General features: G+C 46.8%; 2 protein-coding genes across 5 annotated transcripts in view; one reads left to right on the forward strand and one right to left on the reverse strand.

Moving 5' to 3' along the window:
* Positions 1 to 1,378: 1,378 nt before the first annotated feature.
* STK25 (serine/threonine kinase 25) lies at positions 1,379 to 19,371 on the forward strand. Its single transcript, XM_057408408.1, has 11 exons — positions 1,379 to 1,520; positions 7,233 to 7,463; positions 8,881 to 8,937; positions 10,049 to 10,157; positions 11,370 to 11,527; positions 11,798 to 11,983; positions 12,200 to 12,345; positions 13,214 to 13,328; positions 13,629 to 13,700; positions 16,934 to 17,070; positions 19,074 to 19,371. The coding sequence occupies exons 1-11, from the start codon at positions 1,407 to 1,409 to the stop codon at positions 19,111 to 19,113; spliced, it is 1,365 nt and encodes a 454-aa protein (XP_057264391.1). The 5' UTR covers positions 1,379 to 1,406; the 3' UTR covers positions 19,114 to 19,371.
* Positions 19,372 to 21,932: 2,561 nt separating this feature from the next.
* The window catches only part of FARP2 (FERM, ARH/RhoGEF and pleckstrin domain protein 2), a 73,596-nt gene continuing 69,501 nt past the window's right edge, over positions 21,933 to 26,027 (reverse strand). For 2 of the 4 annotated variants that reach the window (XM_057408403.1, XM_057408402.1), the window contains exons 25-27: positions 25,304 to 25,411; positions 24,382 to 24,533; positions 21,933 to 23,633 (exon numbers count right to left, since the gene is read on the reverse strand). In XM_057408403.1, coding sequence (XP_057264386.1) covers positions 23,543 to 23,633; positions 24,382 to 24,533; positions 25,304 to 25,411 — 351 coding nt within the window. In that variant the 3' untranslated portion in view covers positions 21,933 to 23,542. Of the gene's footprint in view, positions 23,634 to 24,381; positions 24,534 to 25,303; positions 25,412 to 26,027 lie in introns of those variants that run through there. The other 2 variants (XR_008972061.1, XR_008972060.1) reach the window with 1 other exon arrangement.

Below are 26,027 nucleotides of genomic sequence, written 5' to 3' on the forward strand. Positions count from 1 at the left end.
TGACATATTAGTTAACATAAACATTGTTGATGAGACTTTTGCCCTCTTGCCTGATGCCAAGAATGAAACTACCTGGCTAACTTAATGACTCGCCATGACTGGAGGTAGAGAGCTGAGCCGCTGGGGTGAAAGGACTCCTAAGTAACAGATGCAGGAACTCACAACTTAGCCCCTGTGCGCTCATTTGTACATGTGCAAACAGGGAATGGTTCACCATTGGTCCTCATGGCACCAAAACTGGAACAGAACTCCATTCTCCTTTTCCTGCTTCACCAGGAAGCGTTGATCCTTCCGTCTGCTCCTAGATCTCAGCCAACAAGTTGTGCTGGAGGAGGGACGTTTAGAAGACACGCTCACAGTACTCTGGGGGCCCAGAAGGCTGGGCCTGCAGGTACCAACTCAAGCAACCAGGGATTCAACAGGTAAGACCATTATTGAAAACCCTCCAACCGACAACGGGTCATTTAAATACGCACGTATTATCTCATCGCAGGGGTACCGGGTACCAGTCCTCCATCTCACTGACGCTTCTGAGGCACCCTACAACGCTGCAACATCAACCCTGGGAGAAGGGCAACGAGAAGCCCTCGCACCCCGCGCCTCACCCCTCCTGCCCCCGGGAACCCGCCCTCTTTGCACCGCCGGCTTCCTCGCAAAGGCCGTGATGGGGCGGGAGGGTCTGAGGGGACTGTTGGGGAGCCGAGGGAGGATGAAGGGTCCGTGAGCGGGGTTAGGGGGAGGCCGTGGGACCATCATGGCCGGGAGCGCTGTGTAGTGCTGAGGGGACCGGGCTGGGCTGAGGTGTCGCGCTGGGTTAGGGCTCTAATGTTGCTGAGGTGCAGGGAGACCTGCGGGGAGGGTTGCTGAGGGACACGGGGTCTGGGGAGCACTGGTGGGGGGTGCCCAGGGATGGGGTAGGGTTGGGGTTCCTGAGGAAGAAGAGGTGCACGGGGCAGCTGAGCTTTGCAAGTGGGTCTGCTGGGGAGAATGGGAGCAGAGGGGTGCTCTCAGCGAGAGGATTACTGGGAAGCAGTAGGAGGAAAGGGGTGTTTGAGGATAACGTGGGCTGTGCTGGGGAAGATGCTGGGAGTGGTGATCAGGGGCTAGTGCTGTAGGGGCAGCTGTAATACTGGGGAGCACACTGAGATGATGGTGGGGAAAATGGTGCCTGAGGCTTTGTCAGTGTATAGCATTAGAGGTTCCCTGATCTGGAAGGCATGTCTGGAAAGAACTGGGAAGTGAGGCTTGCAAGGAGGGGCTGGCATGCTAGGAATGGGCTGGTGGGTTCAAATAGAAGTGCAAATTAAGGGCAAAAAGATGCAGGTAGCTCACTTGGTGAATGAGCTGGGCTCTGAGGACATCAGGTTAGAGCTGTTGTGTTCTTGCTTGTCGCAGTTGACCAGTGGATGAGAAAGCATCACTTTCCCTGTGCTACGACATCCCAACCCTCCCTGATTCTGGAAAAGCGGATGTCTGACCATCCTATAGGCATGGCTCACTTGAGAGAATTTGCCAGCCAGGTAAGTGGCAATTAAAAATTAGTGTCAAACTCTTGTATCAAGAGCGAACGTTCTTACGCTTGTTCTTGAAATGAGTTAAAAACAAATAACCAGGAAATCATTTTTTGACACTCTTTATCTCTTCTTGCACGTCTCAGCTTACTTCTGTTAGGCAATTGATTTGTGTCTTATTCCGTGGCAGTGCTGGACTGGTAGTGTTAGGTTGCCAGCCATATAGAAAGGGAGTTCTTTCCCCAGTATCATGCCTTTGTCTGAGGTTAACTTTGCTGTTAGGAGGACAGGAGCCATTGGTTCTCCGAGTATTTTTTGGAGGGGAAGCCTAGAAATGGGGACAGAAGAGCTGTGTGTGCAGGCTGTGCCAGACACACCTTATTGAAGTGTTCATAACAGCAGCCTGAGAAAACAGTGCCTATAACCTTCATGCATAAGAGTGATATTTAATGCTGAATGTTTAATTCTTCTGAGGGAGATACCAGCCTCGTGGATGTGGTTAAATACTGTTTGTTGTGATGACATTTGCACAAAAGGAATGTGGAAGGATGATGTCATGACTAAAAGCTAAACCACATTAATGATATTGGCTTGAATTTTCTTTCTTCTGATTTGGCTGTGGGGTGTGTTTGATTATTGGCAGATGTCAATACTGAATGTGGATCCTGTTAAACCATGGTTTGTGTCAATTTTGGGGATTTTCCTGTTCTGCTTCTAGGTGTAGCGTTATGATACTAAAAACTTTAGCATTTGAGATGATTCTTTCTCCAAGCCTTTTCTGATTTAAAATTGATTTGCAATGCATCTTATTTTGCATGCTGGCTTTCACATAAATTATTTCCCCAAAGTGTGTATGGAATTAAATGCAAATATAGTACCTGAGTGAGTCATTGTACGGGGAAAGAAATGAAAAGGAAAGGCTACTGTCTGGTTAGGGCTGAGAACTGAGTTTTGTAGTTACAGAGGAGGTTGCTCTAAAGCTTTTTGTATACAGCATTCACTAATGAAGCTTATCACAGTTCCAGTGGTCTCATCTCTGATCAATTAAGGAAATGTAAGACATTCTCATATTCTGTCATCCCATGACTCTCTGTCTGGTCCTGGAACAGGAAAGCAATCTTGTGTTGTCCCTTTCTCAGGTCTCTTTAGGACTCCTTGATGGGACCTTGCAAGCTGTGTAACTGAGGCTTGGTGGAAGGGCAGCGGCAATTGGCCTGATGTTCTATTCAGAGTTTAGGGAGTGGTAGGAAGTGCTGTGAAAATCCAGAGACTAACACTTGGATTGGAATGTCAGAGGCTTGACTTGTCTTTGATTCCCAGTTCTGCTGCTGATCTGCAGGGTTACCTGAGGCAAATCCCCAGGTTGCTCTATGTCTGTGCCTCTGTTTCCATGCCTCAGCTACTTGGCTCTCTCTTTTCTTGACTCCCCTTTGCTATATAAATACAGCACAGTGGGCCTCCGGTCTTTCTGCTAGATGATGTGTTTGTGTTATTATGTGTAAAGTTCTCATCTGAGCTCTGCTTCTAGTTTTGTTGTTCCTTATGTGACCTTGAAGAAGCAGTTCAAGTTCTCTAGCTAAGTAATGTTTCCCTCCCTTGAAGCAAAAGAATGCAATCTGTGAAGCAAGTTGGGGCTCAGACAAATTCATGTGTTTCAAAGCGTTGAACTCAAACTTCTTGTCTATACTCCCGAAGTTCAAAACTGTCTCAGGTTTGGCAGTTGAAAAGAGCTGTGCACAGATTTCATAGACACAGGGAAGCTTTCAAATGTTTCCAGATACAAAGCTGATATCCCCAGAGAGAACGCAGTACCTGCTGTGGATATTTCTGTTGGTGGCCCAGAGGTCAGCATGTAGCATGCAGTGTGGGTAAATGAGAGTAGTTATTTCCCCTTCTTCTCTAGTCTCCTCTCAAAAGCTATGGATATCATGGCTCTGCAGCTGGAGGTGGCAGAGCTGCCAAACCCGTACTTTCCCCATGAAGCAGCTGGTGTTACTGCCAGGCTTGCCTCAGAACACGCTGCAACTCTTAATTCCTGATGTTTGCAGTGAGTCACTCTGTTTTAAAACATGGCATCACCAGTCATGATGGCAAACACCCCCACACCTGTCATGACAAAGCATCCTTCTTTTCTGTGCTGTGAGATTAGGCCCTGGTGGGCAGAAGTGGAGGACATTGCCACTAGATTGTCCTCATCCCTTTCATACTTATTCCCTCCTCTTCCTTCATGTGCAATTGAGATGATGCTTTGTGTGCTCTCCCTCTCAAGGCCTGTTCATGCCCAGCTGAGCTGTCTCTAGTGTTTGACTGTTCTCAATGGGGAGAAAGAGCATGAGGCTTTTTGCTTCAGAACTGCTGTGTAGTTGACAGTCAACCAAAAAGGTGTGAGGTTGTGACCACCTTCATGCATTGCAGTAGAAGGATCAGCAGATGGTCAGCTAGCTTTTCAGACTCTGGCCTGCAGCTCCATTTCACAGCCCTGGCGGGTTCTGTGAATGTGGAAGAACATGGAAAGACCCCAAGCTGGTGAGCAGTTGCACAGTTGACAGGTGCTAATAAGCTCTTTGGGTTAGCCGTGCTCACTTATGCAGGTGTAATGTTCATTTGATCTAGATTCAGATACTTGCTGCTAATAAAGTTTTTCAGGTGTGTTTGTAGCTGTGCAGTCAAGGAACATGGATCTGCAGCCAGGATGATTCTCTTAACAAGACTGGTACTGAGATCTGTTCATATTTAGAAAAGGGACAGATTGTGCTGGTTACACTCCTCATTGCAGTACCTCAAATTTATTGGAGTAGGGGAGAGTCAGGCTACACAGAATGGTGCCTTCTCCTCTGCTCCTACTGCTTGAGCCCCCGGAGTGTGGCAGTGTTCTGCTCTTCTGATGGAGCAGTGCTCTTGCAATGCTCTCCATTCCTGGCATAACTGCACTTGTCCTGCTGTCTGGTGAGTGCTGAGGCTTGTGTGCCCATTGATCTGAATGTTTGCTCATCGTCAGCAAATTACCATGTGGCAGCTCAAATAGGAACCTTTTGAATGGACAATTGAGCAGATGTCCTGCAGAGGAGCATAATTTTATCGTATTTTGTCATGGGAATACAGGGTTGCTTCCACAAAAATGCCAGCTGGCAATGCCTCTGCTGGGCAGACACTGACCTGCTTGAACCAGGGATGAGCTGTTCTCCTCCCTGTTTACAGAAAGTGAAAAAGATTCCTTAGCAGACTCTGGTCCTGCAGCAGGCATCTAGGAGCATGTAACCATGACTGGAATCACCCTTCCACTTTGCCCATACTTGCCCACTAGGTTCTGGCTGTGGCTAGGTATGACTTGTGTGATTTTTGGCAACTCTATCAAGGATTGCACATCCTCAGGCCTTCCACAGAGTCATACTCTTGCCCTGCCACCTAGGATCTGAAGCATTTCCGAATCAGTTTTGAGGTGACAGGTACTGGGGTGGTAAATCCAGTACTTACAAAGGTTCCTGTTCCAGTTTAATGTGGTAGTTCTCTCTCCTTTCGCCCCCAGAGTTGTATCATCTTCCTGGATCCCCTGGGCAAAGTTTCCATGTGCTTGTTAGGAAGGTTTGATTCCTTCACTGTGTTCCATAGGAAATGGGATCAACTGACATCAAAGTATGGAAGCTTGATTACGAAGCTGTCTGTTATTACAGATCTCAGTACATAAAATAGTGGCTGTCCCAAAACCTGCCTGCAGTAGCCAGTGTTCTTCTGTTTGATGTTACCTTCTTGACAAATCAGTCCTGATTCTTTGATGTGCCATGTCAGCATGAGGAGAAACACAGTAACTTACACCTTGCCATTTCTTTTCTTATGGCAAAAATACGTGGGAGAGGAGAAAGGTTTTCTCACAGGGTTGCTTCCCTGCAGGATTCATGTGGATAGTTTTCTTTACCAGCTGAGCCAGGTGCTATGGTGAGTGGCATTTTTATGGTGCAGTAGTGACTGTGCAGGGTAACATCTGGGCCACCTTGTTGCCCCTTCCTGTAAGTTGGTCAGGAGGTGAAAACTGCTTCTGGCCTCTCGTGAGCCTAGACTAGCCAGACTGTTCTCCCTGTGCTGGAGTCATCATTCTTATGTTGTCTCCTGGCATTTCTCAAGCTCAAATCCTCTTCCTTGCCACCGCCTCCCTCTTTCCAGTCCCTCTCATGTATCTCCAGTTCCTTTCATCTCTGCATATCCCCTCCAGTCTGTTCCAGTGCATTTGTTTAATGTACAGCCTGTTTCAGTGTTGCCATGGATGCGCAAGGATATTTGGTTATCCTTCTGTATCTTGGGCTGGAATGCATGGGGAAATCCTGTTGAGTGAGCTGACTATAAAGCTGATTCTGGGCCTGGCTTATTCCATATAGCAATGCACAGGGTGCAGAATGCAAACAATGGCTGACTGGCTTAATCATTAAGCAGCATGTTGGGCTGCTGAGTGATGGCTCTACTGCTGGAACCTGGTGTTAGATGGAGGAATGCAGCTGCCCTGTTCTCAGCTAAAATCTCTGCCAGCTCAAGGCCGTCACAAGGGAGCAGTGCTCTGGGTGACATGTTGGAGGTGAGACTGAGACATTCTGGGTTTGGAAAGCTCACTGTAACAGCTTGGCTGCCTCCTGGGCCAGGCCATGTTTTCCAGCTTGTTTTTTTTTAATAGACTTGTTTTTAAAGAAGACAGACTAATCACAAAGAGCCTTTTAGTGGTGAAGAGCCTGAAGCAGAGCAGGACCTCCTGGTCTGCAGCTGGAGAGAATGAAATAGCTTCAGAAAATGATTCTGATTTCTTCCCTTTCTTGTCGATACTCATCTTAATAAACAGTTAACTTTGAAGCTGCTGTTACAGAGTCAGTATGCCTCTGATGATTGTGTTAGTAGCTTCCCCTCTGATGTGCTTATCTAATGAGGGAAATGCTGTTTGCTTTTGCATCTGGGTGTGCCAGCCAGAGGAGAGGCTGTTCCAGAAAAGCAGGTCTGCAGACTGGATGTCCATTCAGCCCTCGTGTCTCCTCTGGGACAAGCAGGTGCCTGGCCTCCTTGCTGCTAGCCTTCCAAAAGACATGAGACTCCCTCTGCAAACATCTGAAGAGAGCTGTGCAGGATGCTGCCTGGAAATCAGGCTGCGGAAGAAAAGGCAGCTAATGTGAACCAGTCTTTATATTACTGTAGTATTTCTCCTTCCAGACAAGTAGGAAAGGGTTCAAATCTTTCAAATCATTCCGTTCTTCAAGTGGCAGGAAGGCAGACTAGGGAAACATTTCTGTGAACTTCCTATGGCCTCTTGCTTGTGCCCATTTTCTCATCTGGCTCTTCAAAAGAAGGCTGGTTCTGGTACACCTTTGCCTGTCTTTTTATTCCAGTGTGAACAAGTGCTTGCTCGTGGAGCTGCTTGGGTACCAATTTAGTGCCTGCAGTTGTGCAGTCTTCTCCCAAAGGAGCTGACATTTTCCATAAAGATGCTTGCTGACATTCTCCTTCTGGGCTTCTCTCCCCTTTTCCTACTATGGGTTGTAGGGGCAGAAAGCCCATCCAAGAGGTTTCTTGAGTTCTAATCTTGGATGTGTTTCTCAGCATGTGAAGACCTTTTAGGATATGTGAGTTTTGGATGAATTAAACACAGTAGATGCACAGATAGGGAGATGACCTATATGTGTGTGCATGGCACTCTGCAGGCTGCTGTAGGACTTAACGGGCTTCTGCTGTCTCTGCTTTCTGGTGTAGCACTCCAGGGTTGATCCTGAAGAACTGTTCACCAAGCTGGAGCGGATCGGCAAAGGATCATTCGGTGAAGTGTATAAAGGGATTGACAATCGCACCAAGGAGGTGGTTGCTATCAAGATCATTGATCTGGAAGAGGCTGAGGATGAAATTGAGGACATTCAGCAGGAGATTACAGTGCTCAGCCAGTGTGATAGTCCCTACATCACCCGGTACTATGGCTCCTACTTGAAGGTAGGGCAAAGCTGTGGCAATTCTCTTGCCAGCAGTTTGGGAATGGGGTGGGCTTCTCTGTGGGTGCTGCAGCTCACAGTAGCATGCAGCACTGCAGAGTTGTCCAAACTGTGAGTGTCAGTGTGGGAGCAGGAACTGCAGTGGCTCTGCTCACTGTGTGTATTTGGTCTTAATAGGAGACTGGGCTTTAAGACACTTCCAGAGCACATGGAAATGAGGTCTCTAAAGCAGGCACTGCACTGGGTAGAAGATTATTTGTTGAAAAAGCTGACCTCTCTCTGGTTTGACCATTCTTGAAAGGAAATTTGTGGAATACTTTTCCAATATACCACAGTTTTAAGGTAGTAACACTGAGGGCTTTATGCCTGTGGAAGGAAATGGAGTTTGAAGCTGTACTTTGTGTAGGGCCATGAGGATAAGTGGGTTGGAGCACCCCCTATACAAAGAAAAGCTGAGAAAATTTGGGCTGTTCAGCCTGGAGAAGTCTGCATGGAGACCTCATAGCAGCCTTCCAGTATCTGAAGGAGGCCTACAAAGATACCAGAGAGGGATTCTTCATCAGGGACTTGGTGATAGGATAAGGGGTGATGGGTTTAAACTTAAACAGGGGAGATTTAGGTTAGATATGAGGAAGACATTCTTTACTGTGAGGGTGGTGAGACACCAGCACAGGTTGCCCAAGGAAATTGTGAATGCCCCATTCCTGGAAGTGTTCAAGGCCAAACTGGACAGAACCTTGAGCAGTCTGGTCTAGTAGAAGGTGTCCCTGCCTGTGGCAGGGGACTTGAATTAGATGATCTTAAGGTCCTTTCCAGCCCAAACGATTCTGTGATTCTATGATCTTGTGATCATCATTTCATCAAAATCATGAAAAGAGCAGGAACTGATTCTTTGGAGGCGGGCTGGTACCACTTGCGTTGAGAACAGGTTTAGGAATTCCAACAGAAGCTGTTAGCAGTGAGGACCAAAGAGGTGTCTGCATGCTGGCTGCTGGAGGGGCAGTAACACTGAGTCTGCTGTAGCAAACAGTTCCTGAGCTCTATGGATCCTGATCCATGCACATTTTTCAAAAGCTGTAATGCATGTTCTCAGCCTTCAGCTAAAAACAACAAGCAAGCTGAGGCTTCATGGGTCTGCGGCTTACCTTCTACCCGGACCCTGTGAACCTCAGTCTGGAAATCTCTGAGGAGTAAGAGAGCGTCTTGATGCTTGAACCCTTCAAGCTGGCAGGTCCATCACTATAATGCTGGGTCATCAGAAAAGAGAGAGCTGGGAGCTCCCTTCTTAAGCCTCCGAGAGCTGAGGTGTTGTGGATTGTGTACAGGACTACTGATGTGTCTTGCTGCCTCTGGGGTCTTTCACTTTTCTGTCTGGTTTTATTATTGTTTTTGATCTTGATTTGTGCTCTTGCTTGCAGGGCACTAAGCTCTGGATAATTATGGAGTACCTAGGAGGAGGTTCAGCCCTGGATTTGGTAAGTACTTGGTAAGCTTTGGACCATGAAAAACATTAGCTGGAGCCTTGGTTTGTGAAATGCCCGTAGGCCAGACACTCACTTGCTGTGTACCATCTCTTTGACAGCCATGTGCCTGCAGAGTATGTAGTGCAGGACAGACACACTGGTTATGCATATTCTTGAACAGCAGAAAAGTTTGCATGGAGCTCAGCTGTCAAAGCACTGTTCTCCAGTGTGCTCTGCTGCTTTACAATAGGAAGATCCAGTGAACTGAAGCCTAACAGCAGTCAGTTGGTTTTGAGTAGTGCAAATCCATGCTTTACCTAATAAGAATCCATGGTATTGTTCAGTGCTTGCATGGCATCAGGCTCAGCAGGGACATGGTCTATAATCTAATTATAATCTATAATCAGGGTTCTCAAGTGTTTGATGATACAAATGATGTCTAACAAGTTACCCCAGATTTTAAGGGAATACAGATGCAGAATAAACACAGGAGTGAAGTTCTGCTGTGCTGTATTCTGTCACAGGATCTTGGCTTTCTCCTTAGGACAATAAAGCCTGTTTTTCCAGAGCAGTAACTAAGATCATGTAATGAAAACTGCTGAGCCTGCACTGACGAAGAAAAGTGTATTTGGGGAGGGGCTGTCGTCAGCAGAAGTCATCATAGTGTGAGAAACTCAATTATTGCACTGAGAAGACAAGACTTGTTTAGAGGAGAACTGATGGAAAGAGCTCGTACTTCACAGCCAGAGTGCAGAAGTTGTCCTCTGGGCTGTTGCAGTGGCTAAAATTCAGTTCTTGCATGCTGGCAGAGAGACTTGAACAGGAGAAAGTGTTAAGATGTTCTGTTCACCAAAGTATTTCCAGGCCAAAGCTGGAGATGAGCATCCTGGTGTTTGTCTAGGAAACCTTTAATAGACTAATAGAAAACCCCCCAAAGAGTTTCCATTTAATGTTGCCAGGTGCAGAGTCCGGCATTCTGCTTGCAGAATGAGCACCAGGCCTGCAGTAGGTGCTTCTTGCTGAGTGTGACCTGCTCAGCCAAAGTTTCCAGGAAACAAACTGAGGCTGGAAAACCCAAGGCATCCATCACCCTCTTTTAAGTAATCTTTCTGCCCTTTATCAGCTGAAGCCAGGACCCCTGGAGGAGACTTACATAGCTACTATCCTGAGAGAAATCCTAAAGGGTTTGGATTATCTACATTCTGAGAGGAAGATCCACAGGGACATCAAAGGTAAGCAGTGGAGAGCTGAGCTCTCCTTCTTGAAAGGGATGTTACTAACATCAGATTTAGCAGTATTGTGCAGCAGTAATCTGAGAGGTTTCAAAGACAGTTTCTCAGTGCTGTTTTCACTATTGGGTGGCTTGTTTCTGAATCTGATGCTTTTCCTTTTATTGCGATTCATGGTTTTCACGTCTTTAGGGTTTAGAGTAACAGTAAGGATCTGTAGCTCTTCTCTGGTATTTGCAGTTTGGGTAGGCAGGGGGCTAAAGGAAAGGAAATGAAAGGCATGCTCAAATACTAGCTGACTGTTATGTCTGGACAGTTGCTTTACTGCTGGACCGCAGGCATGTGTATGCTGATTATAACTTACTGTGAAGGTGAGCTGTCCTCATGCAGGGTTCACAGCACTAGAAAATCAGGGCAGCTTGTGTCAGCTTATCCTGTTCCTGATTTTCATAGTCACTGGCTGTGTGCAGTGCAGAGAGACCTGGCATCGGCCTCCCAAAGAGCGGTCTCATGCCAAGCACAGAGCATCAAATGATAGCAAGGGGGTGGGAGGACAGTGCTGTGAAGATGTGGCCAGTGTTGGATGCTGACTGCTCTGACCCTCTGCAGGTGGGGATGTGAACAAGCAGAGCAGAGAAACCTCATGCAGGGGAATATGTTGAAAAGATTCTGTTGTGTGTGTGAGGCTGCACATTTCTAGCAGGTTTCAAGCTGTGCAGGTCTGCTGGCTGCCAGCAGAGTGGGGAAGTGCTGAAAGCTTGTAGGTAAGGTCTGCCTCAGAACCAGAAGTTCTACAAAAAACCCTCATCTCCAAACCTGCACAATGTCACTGTCTTAAGCTGAGTGAGGAGCAGTACAAGACCAGGACTTGAGAGCTCTTTAGAAGGATCTGCTCTTTAACCTGTACTGATGCTACTCTGCAAAAGAAATAAGACCATTTGAAGTATCTTTCTCCCCTCTGGTCTTTGTGTGGCCAGGGATCACATCTAGCAGATGGTGTGGCCCTTCACCTCTACTTCTTGCTGCTACTCTAGAAATATTTCCCTTCTGATCCAGCCAAGCATATGAACTTGTTCCATGTTACCCAGCAAAGGTAAATTCTGAGGTGAGGGTTTTCACTGGGGCAAAGGAGGATATCGCAGGAGGTCCATTCTCAGTATTCAGTTCTGTGTGGGCTGGACATGATTTAGACTTAATACTTACTTGTGTGAACAGCTGCCAATGTGCTACTTTCGGAACAAGGAGATGTGAAACTGGCAGACTTTGGAGTGGCTGGACAGCTGACGGACACACAAATTAAGAGAAACACCTTTGTTGGGACTCCATTCTGGATGGCACCAGAGGTCATCAAACAGTCTGCTTATGACTTCAAGGTGAGCTGGGAGCAGGAGGATTGCTACTTGGTGCTACTTTATATAAGATGATGCTAGGTTTAATACAGAGGTTAGAAGTGTTGCTTATTGCAAGAATGATACTTTCCTGTTATGGTTCAGGATCTGTTGGAGTAGTTTGTCTGCTGGACCTGAAACACCTCACCTGATTTAATGTGATCAGCCCTTCAGCTGTGCTAGAATTGCATGCTCCCATGTTGCAGAGTTGCTCCCTGTTGTTCTGTGCTCTCACTATTCTTGCGCTTCTTTCAGGCAGACATCTGGTCCCTTGGAATTACAGCCATTGAACTAGCAAAAGGAGAGCCTCCAAATTCCGACTTGCATCCTATGAGGGTTCTCTTCCTGATCCCCAAAAATAACCCTCCAACACTTGAGGGTCACCACAGCAAGCCCTTCAAGGAGTTTGTGGAAGCCTGCCTCAACAAGGATCCTAGATTTGTGAGTATTGCTATCTACCTGTGAATTTGGGTCAAGTATTGCAGAGGTCAAAGACTTACTTAGCAGAAGACCTTTTGGTGCGAAGTTTCCTGGAGAGAAAGAAGTACTGAGCTTACAGAATGGACAGGCAAGCCTGGCAAGAATTGAAATCAGTGCACTTGCTTGGTTAGTGTGCAGAGATGGTTACATGTAGCATGCTTTTCTTATTTGCTCCAGAGGCCAACAGCTAAAGAATTGCTAAAGCACAAGTTCATCACACGCTACACCAAGAAAACCTCATTCCTAATGGAGCTGATAGATCGATTCAAGCGCTGGAAATCAGAGGGCCATGGAGAAGATTCCAGTTCTGGCGATTCTGATACGTATGTACATGCTCTGCATGGAGGGGTGCCCTGCTATATACCCTTCATGCCCTGGGGTAGCCTGCAGCAAACAGCTTGGGTTCTTTTCCCCACCTGGGTTGGAGCTCTTACTGTAGCTCGGGGGAAACATGAGAGCATCTGTTCATGGCAGCAGGTGACTGCTGCCTGAAGAAACAGGCTGTTACCCAGTATTCTATTCTGGTATTAATCTGCGGAGCCTCTTTGTTTAGTGTATAGAATCAGAAGTACTAACAAGAAACATCTAATGTGTGCATAACTAACAACCAAGGCTCATTGCCTGTATTTTATGGACATTCAGTTAAATAAAAGAGCTACAGGCTTTAGTAACTGTGCAACAACTGTGATTGTGTGTTTGTGTATTCATGGGTAGAGTGCTCTGCTACTGATGTGGAGGATGAGCTATGGGTGAGGAAAGGGCACTTCGTTGCCAAGCTGGTGTGGCAGAGCTGCTCTTCGCCTGTAGTGGCAGCACTCGAGTGAGCAGTGACTCTGGGAGGTTAGTTTGCAACATCTAACCCTAACCCCTCAAATTGTGAGCTGTGTTGTTTTAAATTCTCCTAAATTTAACTTGCACTTTAAACTGTGTTCAGGCTGGCTAGAACAGAAAGGTGGTTGTGGTGATTTAGAAACATGATGTAGTAGTTAGCTCACGTCTCTGGTGCTCTGTACGGGCTGTAGGGACAGAAGCGGTTTCTTAGGATTTTTTTCTGGAACAGGGAAATGCCTGGAGCCCTGTGGTGTTACGACAGTCAGGTCGGGGGGGAGCTTGTGACTATGGGAAGGCATGGGTAAAACACCCGGTATGTGGAGTGAAGCTTATTCTTGATTTTCCCCTTTTCATTTGCAGTGATGCAGACACAGAGGATGGAGACCAGGGTCCAATCTGGACATTCCCACCAACTATTCGCCCTAACTCCTTGAGCAAGCTGCACAAAGGAATGGCTCTTCATGGTTCCCAGAAGGTCTGTTTGCTGTCTGTTCTTTCAGAAGTGGACTGAATTAACACAAGCTTCAGAGGGTCTCGGGGAAGCTACCAGTCACTCCTGTTCTGTCTAAAATCAACTGTAGTGTGGCATCAAGGGCTAGTACCCAAGACTTGTCTCTTCCATGTCATCAGGGTACTGCAGTTTATGGCTTTTCTGAGATCTGGTGAGGGGACTGCCATGAGATGCTGTGAATTTACTAAAGACTTTTTAGTTTGTGTGCTTTAGGAGCCTTTCTCTGTGCTTGTAATTTCTTCTCGTCTTGCTCTTGCTTTCTAGCCTACTGAGCCCATCAAGAGGCAACCACGGTCACAGTGTCTCTCAACACTTGTTCACCCAGTTTTTGGGGAGGTGAGTAGAACCTTCATGGTGTCTGTGATGGCTGGAGAAGAAGAGATACCTGACATGGATCAGTAAATGGGAAAGATTTAGGGAAGGGAGGTGCAGTGAGGTACCTAGTAGGATTAAGGGACTATGAAGTATTTGTGCCTCTGTTCAGAGGTTTATAGTGAGGTATGTTGGGAAAATGAGTATGTCCCTGGAGTGTCCTCTCCAATACACTTGTGTTCCTAGAGGTGTAGCACTACTGTATTGTCTTCTGGTGAGGATAAGATAGAGGAGTACCTGTTTTGTATCTGTCTTAGGTTTGCTAATGCCTTGACAACTCTGGACACTGATGTCCCCAGCCTCTGTGGCTGAAGTTCAGCTCCTGTTAGGGCAGGCAGGTACTGGAACTTGCTATGGAACTTGCCCTCGTGCTATGTGCAGTTCTGCACAGCAGAGTCACTGAGGGGAATGTGGGTGGGTAAGAGCAGGCTTTGCCAGTTACTAGGCCATCTTCTTGATTTGTATATGCCTGATATTACTGGCATACCAAGGCCAAGGAGTTACCTACCATATGGCCTGTGGCAGGTAGACTAAGAAAACGTGTTTGGAAAACCCACGTGTTTCCTTGCCTCGTGTTCTGGGTATGGATGTGGAATTAAAAGCTACCATTAATGATGATGATGGGATAGTGCCTGTATCAGCAGAGAGCTAAATTGTCTTTCCAGCTGGGTGATGTTTTAAGGGAGAAGAGGATAATCATAAGGAGGCTACTGCCTATAGGCTTCAGTTGCTGTTTCCAGCAGGAGTGTGGGAGAGTGTGGGAAAGGAGGTTCTGCTTCAGAAGAAATCACTTACAGAAACACTTCATGTCAGGGCTCTCTTCTCGGGGTGCTGGGTCACAGAGACCCTTTCTTTGGTCCTGATGATTTGCTCTTTTCTGGATCCTGATGCTGTTCCAGGGGTGGTCCAGCAGAGTGCTGTGCTTTTCCAGGGATAGTCTCTGGACTTAAATCTCACTCCTTGGGTCTAGTGCTATGTGGAAGGAGGGTTTGCTGCAGGGCAGAAAGCAGAGGTCATTCTGAAAAGTGGGCTGCTGGGACAGCACAGCTTTGGAAATTGAGAGTTTAGCTAAGTGGCCTCTTCTGTACTCCACTGAGCCTGGCTTCCAGAGGGTGGAGCATGAGACACATGCTCTGGGTCGTGTAGGCCTGGGCCTATGAGATAGAAATGGATATAAATCCCATTGGTTTCTGATGCAGGCAGTTTGTTCGTGCAGCATAACCACTGATATCTGATTCTCAGTCCTTTGGTTTAGGAGCCTCCTGTGGAAGGGAGTGCTCAGAGCTGTGAGTTCCCAAAACCAGTGAGTGCATCTTCATGCTTCTCCTTACCAAGCTTGCTGTACCAGTTCCAGGCAGGAAGTGCCCGCTTGGATCTTTCATTTCTGCTGGTTTGACTCCCTTGCCCCAGATTTGCTGATCCTCATTTCCTTTCATTAGACCTGGCACCTTTTCACCTCTTTCTATAAGAGGCCTGAAGCTGGGTTTTGTGAATTGAAATCTTACTGAGATGCTGTTCATCTTTTCTGTGCCTTCCCTGCATGTGTATTATTGGATGTTAATATTGAAAATGACCCACGGTGCTCACACAGATGTGGGCAGCTGCAAATCCAGAAGCCCATTTGCTCTTCCTGGGCAGGAGGAAAAGTAAGGTATTTGGGCCTAAAGGGCCAAGCAGTGAATAAAAGCCAGTGGAGAGGCTTTGTGCAGGCCCCCTGCTAACCTCCAAGGAGCTCTTCTGCGGTGGGAAGTGACAAAATCAGACTGCTCACATCACAGGTTGCTGTCAGTGGCTTGGTTGATAACAGACTGGCACCTTACCTGTAGGACCTGTGTCTCATTTTGCTCTGGGGCAGGCAGTCTTTGATCAGGTAGACGTCAAATCAAATCCTTGGCTTCGACATCACAACTATTTTTGGCCTAAGAAATCTGTATCCTTGATGTGTAATTGAGTTGCCCTCCATGCCCCGCCACTGCTGCAGGAGCAGAGGCAAGAGTGAGTTGCTCCCCCAGCTGAGGCTTTGTGTTGGTGAGCAGCTGTCCCACTGAAGAGGCAGCAGCTCTTTTTGACTAGGAACCGTTTGCTTCCAGTGGGGGATGCGGAGCACAGGGACAGTGCAGTTGGGATTAGCATTCACATTGTCCTGCTTTCTGCACCATGGAGAAAAGGTGAGCTCCAACAACAGGAAAGGCTGATCCTAGAATTGCAGGCAAAGAACTGCGAGGCTTATGTAAAGCCCATTAATCAGCGTAGCCTAACAGGAGCTTAATCGAACTTGACAGTGGTAGCTGGCAGATAGGGCTTGTTCCACACAAGGTTTTCATCTGTTCAGCTCAATGTGTAATGACGTACACTAGGGAAGGGGTTGCCACATGAGCTGCTTGTGTGAGAAGCTGGGGAAATGCTGCAGAGGATGTGACTGGGTTTTCCAGTGACAGACTCCTTCATGCTCAGCATCAGTGACCTGTCAGGAGCTCCTCCGTGACAGAGGTTTACCTATTTCAAATGAACAACTGGAACCATGTGCAAGCAGACCTGTGGCTGGTAATGCCTAGTTGGCATGCACTGACCATGATAATGTGGCTTTTCACCTAGATCAGGTGCTGCATGTGGAGGTCTTGCTGCAGGGGCTTCCTTCCCCTGTCCCTCTGGAAAGGTCTGTCCTGGGGAGGAGTGGCTCAAAATCCATAGTGTGCCTCTTCCTCCCAGTCACTAGAAGCAACTCAAACTTTGTTGTTGATACTCAAAGTGGTGGCAAGTGACTCCTGGTGTTAGGGTATTTTCTGCCCTGCCTGTCTGCAAGCCTTTAACCTGGGTGCTAAGCTGTCATTAGCAGCAGAGGTGACTGTACTGGTTCAGATACAGCAGAGTTCTTTGTTCTGTTACTACTTACAGCTTTTCAGGGCTGTTGGTCCATTTCTAGTATCGTTTAGTTTGTTTAAAAGTACATTAAGGCCTGTTTGTTAAGGACTTTAATTGTTATTAGTACCTGGAGGAAAGGCTGAACTCCAGACGTTGGATTTCATCTTCCTGACCTACGAAAAGCGTCCTTCTTGATTGTATCCAGAAGAATCTTTCTGCCCTTCTGCACCCTTGTGGAGTCACACTACAAGGGAAAAGGACTTAATGTTTGCCCTGCAGTGCTTGATCAGTGCTTTTCTGAGATAAGGAACTAACACACCGTTTCTGGGTTGCAGCTTAAAGATAAGCACAAGCAGACTGGAGGCAATGTGGGAGCTATGGAGGAGCTGGAGAATGCCTTTAGCTTGGCTGAGGAGTCCTGCCCAGGCATCTCTGACAAACTGATAGCACACATGGTGGAACGGGTACAAAGGTGAGTGTCCTCTGGGGTGCGAGCTGGGCTGGAGCAGGCAGTGAACCGATCCATTGTCAAAATCTGGAACTGAACAGTCAAGACAACCAAAAAGTGAATATTGATGACAAGGGTCTATTAAGTCAGCGAAGTCACTTCTAAGTGCTTTACATTTAATGAAGCAGTTCTTCCTGCCTCAGCAGTCCTTTTGCACACTGAACAGGCTTCTGTAGTGTAGATGAGTGTTGAAGAGCACAGCAAGGTGCTGCTGTTCACCTTCCTCTTGCAGACAGGCTGAGAGAGCTGGGCTTTTTCACCCTGGAGAAGAGAAGGCTCCAGGGAGTCCTCATAATAGCCTTCCAGTGCCTAAAGGAGCCTGTAAGCAATCTGGGGAAGGACTTTTTACAAGGGCCTGTTGTGACAGGGCAAGGGGGAATGGCTTTGAGCTGACAGAGGGGAGACTTAGATTAGCCATTAGGAAGAAATTCTTCCCTGTGAGGTTGGTGAGGCGCTGGCACAGGTTGCCCAGAGAAGCTGTGGTTGCCCCATCCCTGGCAGTGTTCAAGGCCAGGTTGGACGGGGCTTGGAGCAACCTGGTCTAGTGGAAGGTGTCCCTGCCCATGGCAGGAGGATGGGAACTGGATGAGCTTTAAGGTCCCTTCCAACCCCCTTCCACTATGATTCTATGACATACATATATGTGTGTGTGTGTGTGTGTGTGTGTGTGTGTGTGTGTGTGTGTACATATATGATGTCGTGCTGGTCCCATTACTCAGGCAGCAAGGACTATTCAAAATGTCGTAAGATCACTTCTGGAATAGCGAGTATCTGTTTCATTGCAAGGAATGTGCTTCACAGCACTACGTGCAGCCAGTCACTCTGCTTGCCCAGTTTCAGGTAGGAGGAAAGGGTATTTTTCCTGGAGTGAATTACTTCCTAAACCAGTGAAGGAGTATAGTGTAGTAGAATTAATTTTTTGCTGCTCAGCAGGTGCTGCATCAAAATTGCCTCCATTACTGGCACCAAGTTCAGTCACATCCGTGTGCTGCAGGCAGCAATGTCAGATCCTGATCATGCATTTTTCAGGCTTTATTTAACATTGTGACTCACCTCCCTTTCACAGCAGGCTGTCCTAAATCTTGCCCTTTTCTCACTAGCTGACAAACTTAACATTTGCTGCCTCACTGGTTAGAAGGCTGGAAGTATTTTGCTATACATGTGACCAAAGGAGCCATTCTCTGCTCTGGTTGCTAATGTAAATACCAGCCAAGCTTTACAGTCTTTACACCTCTGAGCTTGGGCTTTCTAAGCATTTATTTCTGATGGGTTTAAGCTGGTGTACTTTGCGTTGTAGCTCAAGTATCTTTTGGATGCTGTCAAGAAAAGAAGAGCCTTAGATACCAGGGACTGAAAATACTGGCCATTCTTTAGGGCTTCTGTTACTAAGTTATCCAAGCTCCCAAGCAAATACGCCATAGGTATGTTCATACCTCTCATCTAATAATCACTTAAAGGTGGAAAGAGAACACTTGTCTCTTCTGATTGACCCACAGAGGTCACAGAAAGTGTCCTGGTGATGCCTGCAACTGAGCAGGAGGTACTTGTAGATGTGTTCTGGGTGACTGCAGGGCAGCTGTTACAGTATCATTTGCTTCTACCAGCCTAGAAATGGCATTACTGGATGGTGCAAAGGGCAAGACACTGCAGTTTTGTTTTGGAGGGCTGCAAGAACTCGGAAGCCTTGGTTAATTTCTTCTTCTAAAACACCAGTGCTCAAAATTTGTTAGCCTAAAACTGGGACTTAAAAGCCAGAAAAAAAACCCAAGCCACCACCTCGGCTTTTCGTTAAACAGCTTGGTTTTAGTTTCAAGACTTCTTTATGTAGAAAACTGGCAGTGGTGATGGGAGTGGGTAAAAACACCTCCAGACTTACCCCTTCACCCACAATTGCATGGGTCGGTGCAGTGCGTGGGGGCTTGCAGTGGACAGCAGTGCCCAGTTCCATGCATTATTCCTTCCTGCAGGTTTTCACACAGTCGGAACCACCTGACCTCTGCCCGCTGACACCAACATTCCCTGCTGCTGGTTTGAGGGAGAAGGATTTTTTCCACCTTCATAAGAACTACATCTCTAATCCAGATCACCATCTGCTGTTGGATGCAACATTGTGTTACGGACTCCAGGACATTTCAGAGCCTCCATATTACACGTTTTCATGATAACCCAGGGTGGGGTTTGCAATGCAAGTACAATTTAGACCTTTTGCAGAACCCGAGATGGGTGGTCTAATTGTTTTTACAATGTAATCAATGCAGTTTTTAATTGTTTCCCTATGGATGTATCCATTTTGGCTTGGTTTGAGTCACAGCTTGTTACTGGTAAATGCCCAGCTGCTGGAAAAAGAGGGAGATTCTCTTCCATTAAGGTATATTTCAAAGGCGAGTCCAATGGTTTTAGCCTCCTGCGCTTCCTAAAAAAGTGTTTGTGAGCAGTAATGTGTATGTGCAGGTATTTTTGGAAGCTCTTCATGCATGGAAAATTTCCATGCCTCTGGAAGTTTGAGCAGCTCTCCAGTTGTTCTGGAGGTTTGCTTCAATTCCTTCACACACTAGTAGTGAAATGCTGTCAAGTACAGCAGCAGCTGAGCTAATCCACTGCTGCTCTTTCCCAGGAGGATGGGTTTGCTGACTGTACTTTTTTTGGCTCTGGGACACATTTTGTATTAGGCTTCGGTTCACCTCATTCAGGCAACAGCAGAACTTGCCTTGGGTCTGCAGGGACTGGAAGGCAAAGTGGTTACATTTGGTTTGGGAGCTTGTGGAGTTCCTTTTCTTGGTGCTTTCTGCAACTCGAAGCAACTAGATACGCAGTCCTAAGTCTCTAAGCAGAGCAGACGCCCTGTGTGCATGCACAAATGTTGCAGAAGGGTTAAAAAAAGGGGGCAGGAGGGGACACAACTGCCAAAGATTCTGACAGGGCATCAGTTTAAAAGGCAGCTTGCCATTGAGGCAAGAAACCTGTCCTCTACAAAAAGGTATGAGTTGGATGGCTAAGCAGCAACGCTATCCGTGTGGTTGGGGGTTCACAAACGCTTCCATCAACTTTCCCTTCTCAGCTTTCCCTTTCTGGCTCAGTTTGGGATTGGAACTTGCTGAAGCCAGAGCTGTGCTTCAGTTGCCAAGCTGTGGTGGTGTTTGCTAGTGGAGAAATCAAAGCATTAACAGCCGTATTGGCTGTTTAAGGTATTCCAGTGAAGCCATCCCTAACTAGCATTGCATTCTGTATAATACTAGTTTATAACAAACACAGATCTTTAATCCAAGTAAATGCACAGATCTTAAAGCTATGGTAAAGGTCTAGAAAATAGACTTAGGAACATAACGTCGATAGCTGTTTGCCTAGAGATCTGCTCTCTAATTGTGAAGATATTCCCATTAGGTCAGCAGGACCTTAGCTATCCAGATCTTTGTTTGGGTGTCTGGGTGTGGATGATGTGGCTCTCCCAGAGCCACTGAGAATAAAAGCTGTAGCTGTTCAGCAGTTTTTTAAAGATAGGCCACTTTGTTAGGAATGAGGTGTGAGTTTTGGTACTTTGATTCAGACCTGCAGATTGTAAGGGCTGGGCTAAAAGTAGCTCAAAAAGACCCTACATTCCCCAACCCCAGTGCGTGGTGTTCACGTTAGCTTATGACTATCCTTTAATCTTCATCTCTGATTGATAAGTAGAGGCTCAGCAAACACTATGAACAGGTCCAGTAGAGAAGAGGTGCTGCTGTTTGATCTTGCTGGAGCTCTGCTGCAGCGTGGTGTTTCTGTGGGGTGAGAGCCATCTCAGAGTCTGTGTTTATGAAGAACAGACCAAACCCATTTTTTCCTCAGGAGAAGGTGTTAACATGGAAAACAGGAGTTACTGAGGTGGAAGGCAGAGGCTGCAGCCCAGCAGAAAGGCAGCTGAAGGGCTCCTGCTGCTTTTGAAGTTGCTGTTTCATGATGGTAGCAAATCATGTCAATAAGGTACCTTGTAGTATTACTCACATGCACTGCAGTGTAATGAGTAAACTTTTTTAAAGGAAACAATCCCCACAGACTTCGTCCAGTATTCAAAGCAACAATGGGTTTAGTTTTTAAAAACGTTGAAAGGGATCTGCCACTTTCAATAAAGTAATAAAACAAATGAGGCTGCTGTAACATTGTATTATTAGGGGAAAAAAGCATGGGTTTAAGCTGCTTTTCTTTGCGTTCTTTTTGGTCTTCCCCTGCATCTTCCTGCCTCATGTAAGTCTAACAATGCCTTGTGAGACAGACCTGTTGAAGTACTTGTGCAAGGAGGGAACACAGCAAAAGACAGATTACGTTAGTCCTTTGCTGGTAACTAGATGAGCTTTAAGGTCCATTGCAACCCAAACCACCCTGTGATTCTATTAATTTCAGACAGTGTTTGTCAGTCCTGGAGCTGCTCCCCCAGCCTGGTGGCACCCACAAGCCCACTAAAGGTGGCTCTGCCACCTCCTCCACGTCATTCTGACTTGGTGCTCTCCCTCTGCTGCTTGATGCTGTGTGAACTGCAGACCACAGTCTTGCTGAGTAACTTGAACACTCTAAAAAGACAGTATTTCAAATCCTGGTGCTAGAAAGCCCTGCTACTGTAGGTGAGTTCTCATGAAAGAGGAAAACGCTCCTGCTGACAGCCTCCAGTATGTGACCATGACAAAACAACTGTCACTATCCTCCAGGAAAACCACTGAATGCACTCATTGATCAAGTGTGAAACCTTTTCCTTCAGTCCTGAGGAAAAGCAATGTTTCTGTATAGATGCTGTCCATCCTCCCATGAGCGTGGCCATGGATGGGGAGGGTGGGCTCAGGAATAAGAGACTGAGAGAGTTTTATACCAAGATGCTATTTACTTCCAACAGTCACATTCAGCTGCATTATAACATACCTAAGCAATCCACATGTATACACCTACAACAGTTAATAACATTTTTAAAAAGACACTAATAAATTAGGTACATTTAACTTACATGGGACAATGGTCATTGTGACAGTGGCGGACAAGGCTGGATCTGATCTTCTCTAGGATGTGAATGCCAAGTGAGCAGTCTGGAAAATCCCTCTGGAACCCACAGTCCTCATCCCACACATGTTAGACCATAACCTGAAACAGCCTTGGAGAATGCACATGCTGGCCTCTGTAGTTCCTGTTCTCACAGGATCTCCACATTCCTCCATCCTCCCAGTGTGCGACACTTTTCTTTCACTGCACCATTGCATTGTTCCTTCTAGTATGCAAATACTTTTCTGTCTAATACAAAAGCAGAGTCCCTAGAGCCCATCAAAGCCACATCCAACAGCATTTTGTGGCACTTTGCTTATTTCAGTCCTTCTGTGGAGGCAACCAAATGTAACAGCTTTACAAAACCAGAACAAACCGCAAACATTTCAGATTTAATACAGAGATTTAATAGAGTCCACAGACACTGATGCTCCAACTGGAATCCAGTGACTTTCACACCTTCATTAGAAACAGGAGATGGATCCTGCCCCAAATTTAAAGGTAAGAATAGGGATTTTCAGGAGTCTTTGCATGACACAAGCACAAGTAAGTGACTTTCAGAGAAGCTTGTTCTCCTGTATTGCTTAAATGCCTTGAAAACATCACCTGCATCAGGGTGGAGAGCGTGTTCATCATCCCATGGCTTAAGTAATGCCTACTACAGAATAAAGAAACTCCAGAGATGTGAAATGAGAATAGTGACTGATCCTCTCAGCATAGAATCATAGTAGAGTTCAGAGGAAAAACCATCACCCTACCTGTACCGACCCACAATATAGCAAAACCTCAACAGCTCAGCAGAGGTTTAGTCCTCCCACTTCCCATGGAAAACTGCTGCCATGGCAGTTGCCAAAGAGCAGAGTTGTTCTATGAGATCTGCAGTTTCTGATCGACATGAACTGTGTTTAAGCTAGTACATCTGTGGATCCCCTGTTAGTCTGAGCCAACTGTGCTAGCAGGCTGACAAGAACAGCAGCAGTACAGCCAACCATGCTGAGCATCAGGGGAAAGGGAACTTCTGGGAGCCAGCGCTGGCACCAGCAGCTGCGAGCCAACTGCAGCACTGACAGCTGCTATTTTTCTCCCATATATGCTGGCCATTCAGTCAAAAAGTAAAACCAAGAGGCATGTGCCTTCAAGGCAGGCAAGGGTGTTACTGTACAGGTACAACTGGAACAATAAACCTTCCGTGATGTGTGCACACTGAAGCTCTGCAGTTGTTAGGTTCTCTCTTAAGTAGGTTCAACTGGAGCAGACCTGACCCTCTTCCATACCATTGGTAGTGGATGTGATCACCATCTGCAACTCCTTCAACTCCCACTTTCCATACCAGGTAGAAATGAGCCTCCTGGTTCTTTGCTTTATCAGCTCCAGAGACTCCTGTTTCCATCTGCCTCTTCTGTTGATGTTTACACCAGAGATCCAGCTCTGCCCCACGTCAGTCTGTGTGACTGTCCTTCTCATCCTTTGGAAGCAGCAGGCTCGACCTGGCTGGAGAGCTAGTGGCTCTCTTGATCACCTCCATCCACCTGGCAAGAAAGGACATTAGAAATGCTCAACCCCTCACTCACAGATGCATCACCTCTTCCTTCCATTATGAGCTGTACCCCTTTCACCAAACACCACAAAAGTTCCACTTTTCCACCTCTCTTTTACAAGTCTTATAGGAAATTAATTCTTCAAATGAATAGCTTGAGATATGGTAAATACACTGCAGAACATGGCTGCCTGTCCTAGTAACAACCTAGTAACAGTGCTTTGTGCTCCAGAGAGCTCTTGTAAGAGCACACTGTATTCTTCTCTAAGTGTACATCCATTGTGAATTAGACATTCTCTCCTTGAAATCACATGAAACCAATGGATTTAAAAAGCACTACCCTGCTCAGGTAGCTGATACGTACATTGCTTATGAAGGTGTGATGCTCTCCCAAGGAAGGGAGAAGTATGTGCCACCTTCTCCATAAAAACACACTCCAAACCAGCCAATACTACCCTGCACGGCAGGACACAGTGCAAGGCTTTTCAACAGCTAATGTAACAGCAAAGCTTTGTACATGATGTATTTGAAACATGATTCACTTTGGACCATGTGTGGAAGCCCTAACAGCGCTGCTAAACATTGTTACAGGGAAAGTAAAGTGAAAAGCAGCACTGCACATGTTGCTCTCAGCCTTGTGTTACAACTCCTGTTATCAGGAGGAAAGAGTGGGGTGATGAACCAGTGAGTTAACAGGATATTATCAAACACCTAGACAGACAGGGAAAGCCAAAAATTACCTCTCAAAGGTGTATTTGCTCTCAGCCCTGAAGAAATACACATGGGACTTGAACTGCAGCTTGAAGACATAATCCTTCTGAATACCGTCTGCCTCCACAGGAGTGCTGACTGCATAGCCAAGCAGTGGGAGACTGGCCAAGGGATAATCGTCCTGGAACAGCCCAACAGCCCAGCCCTTAGTGCAAGGCATCCCCTGCCACCCAGCTCATCCCAACCTGCACTCATTCTTGCGTATCGTACAGCTAATACCTTTGTATTATTTAGGACAAAGCAGGAGGAGAAGCAGCCTTTATCTTTTGCAAGGCCTCTGACAGCTTATAATGAAACCTTCCCCCATTCCTTTCACTGGTTTTATAGTTACTTGCTTCTATTCCCCTGTCCACTGCTGCCTCCCGGGCTCCCCCTTCCTCCTCCACTCCCTCTCTCTGGAACTCCAAGCACAGATCTGACACAAAAGTTAAAATATCCCTCCCAAAAGAAATGTGCCCTCAAGGCAAGAAACCTGGATAAAATCAACACAGTTTATTGGGTTAATAAAAGGAAGAGGCACCAGTTGCACTGCAGCACAGCTTGTTACAAAGCAGGCACTGACTGCACCCCAGGCAGGAAAATCCCTGATGCCTGTTTAACTGCTAAGCCCAGCAGGGAGAGAAATGGACAAAACGCTGCTGATTCCCTCACCTCCATTAGTCACTGCAGGAGGTGACATTTTCCCCCTCCCCCACAGAAGGTCAGTACCATCAACAGAATTGGAAATCAGAGAATCCCAGTCTGGTTTGGGTTGGAAGGGACCTTAAAGCTCAATCAGTTCCAACTCCCTGCCATGGGCAGGACCACCTTCCACTAGCCCAGGTTGCCCCAAGCCTCGTCCAGCCTGGCCTTGAACACTGCCAGGGACGGGGCAGCCACCCACTTGCTCACCTGGTGTGTTTTGTAGAAGAACAAGCAGAAGTTGGTGAAGACGACCCACAGTTTCTGCCAGCCATTGCTGTTCTTGAACTTCCTCAGCAAGTATCCAGAGAGCTGGTTCTAGCAGAGAATGAAAACTCCTGTGAAACCACGGGCCACTTGTCCTTCAAAAAAAGACAGCAGCTGCCATAGATAAAAAGCTTGAGGCTCCTACAACTGCTCCTGCACTCGCTCCCCTGCTGTGAAAGGCCTCCCAGATATTTCACTTGGCAACTGAGTGACTGTATCTTCAGTTCACTAATTCACAACTAACTTCTTATAAACCAGGCAGTGATTTCTCTCCATTAACAGCAAGTTCCCCTTTATGTTTAAGTTCTCGCTGTATCTCAGCGCAATGTCAGGAGGGTGCTGCACCGACTCATCCCTCCAGCAGCCACTCTCCTCTGTGGTCAGGGGAACGGTGACAGCAGGACGGTGTCCATCCCTTAGCCACCTTTTTTATGTGCAGAAAAAAGCACATAGAGCACACTGCATGAGAAGGAAAATTAAGCAGAAGAGGAAACAGAGGGTGCCACGTGGCAGCTGTGCAAAGCCAAGCCCAGCGTGGCAAGCAGGCTGCGGGGAAGTTGAGCACTGCTGGCTTGGAGTCAGTCACCCAGTGCTTGTACAGCGGGATAAGGAAACCTATGGCATGGAATGACAGCAAATGGATTTTCTAATTAGAGAAGACAGGATA

Source organism: Pezoporus wallicus, unplaced genomic scaffold, assembly GCF_028554395.1.
Source record: "Pezoporus wallicus isolate ANWC-B61680 ecotype Strahan unplaced genomic scaffold, APGP_CSIRO_Pwel_v1 contig_4238, whole genome shotgun sequence".
NCBI classification, from domain to species: Eukaryota; Metazoa; Chordata; class Aves; order Psittaciformes; family Psittacidae; genus Pezoporus; species Pezoporus wallicus.

What these genes read in the sequence shown, in the direction of transcription:
- STK25 (XM_057408408.1), top strand. Translation starts at nt 1,407, where the DNA reads ATGAGAAAGCATCACTTTCCCTGTGCTACGACATCCCAACCCTCCCTG. An exon ending in TCAACAAGGATCCTAGATTT is followed by an intron (nt 11,984 to 12,199) that starts GTGAGTATTGCT and finishes TATTTGCTCCAG; the next exon opens with AGGCCAACAGCTAAAGAATT. An exon ending in CTCTTCATGGTTCCCAGAAG is followed by an intron (nt 13,329 to 13,628) that starts GTCTGTTTGCTG and finishes CTTGCTTTCTAG; the next exon opens with CCTACTGAGCCCATCAAGAG.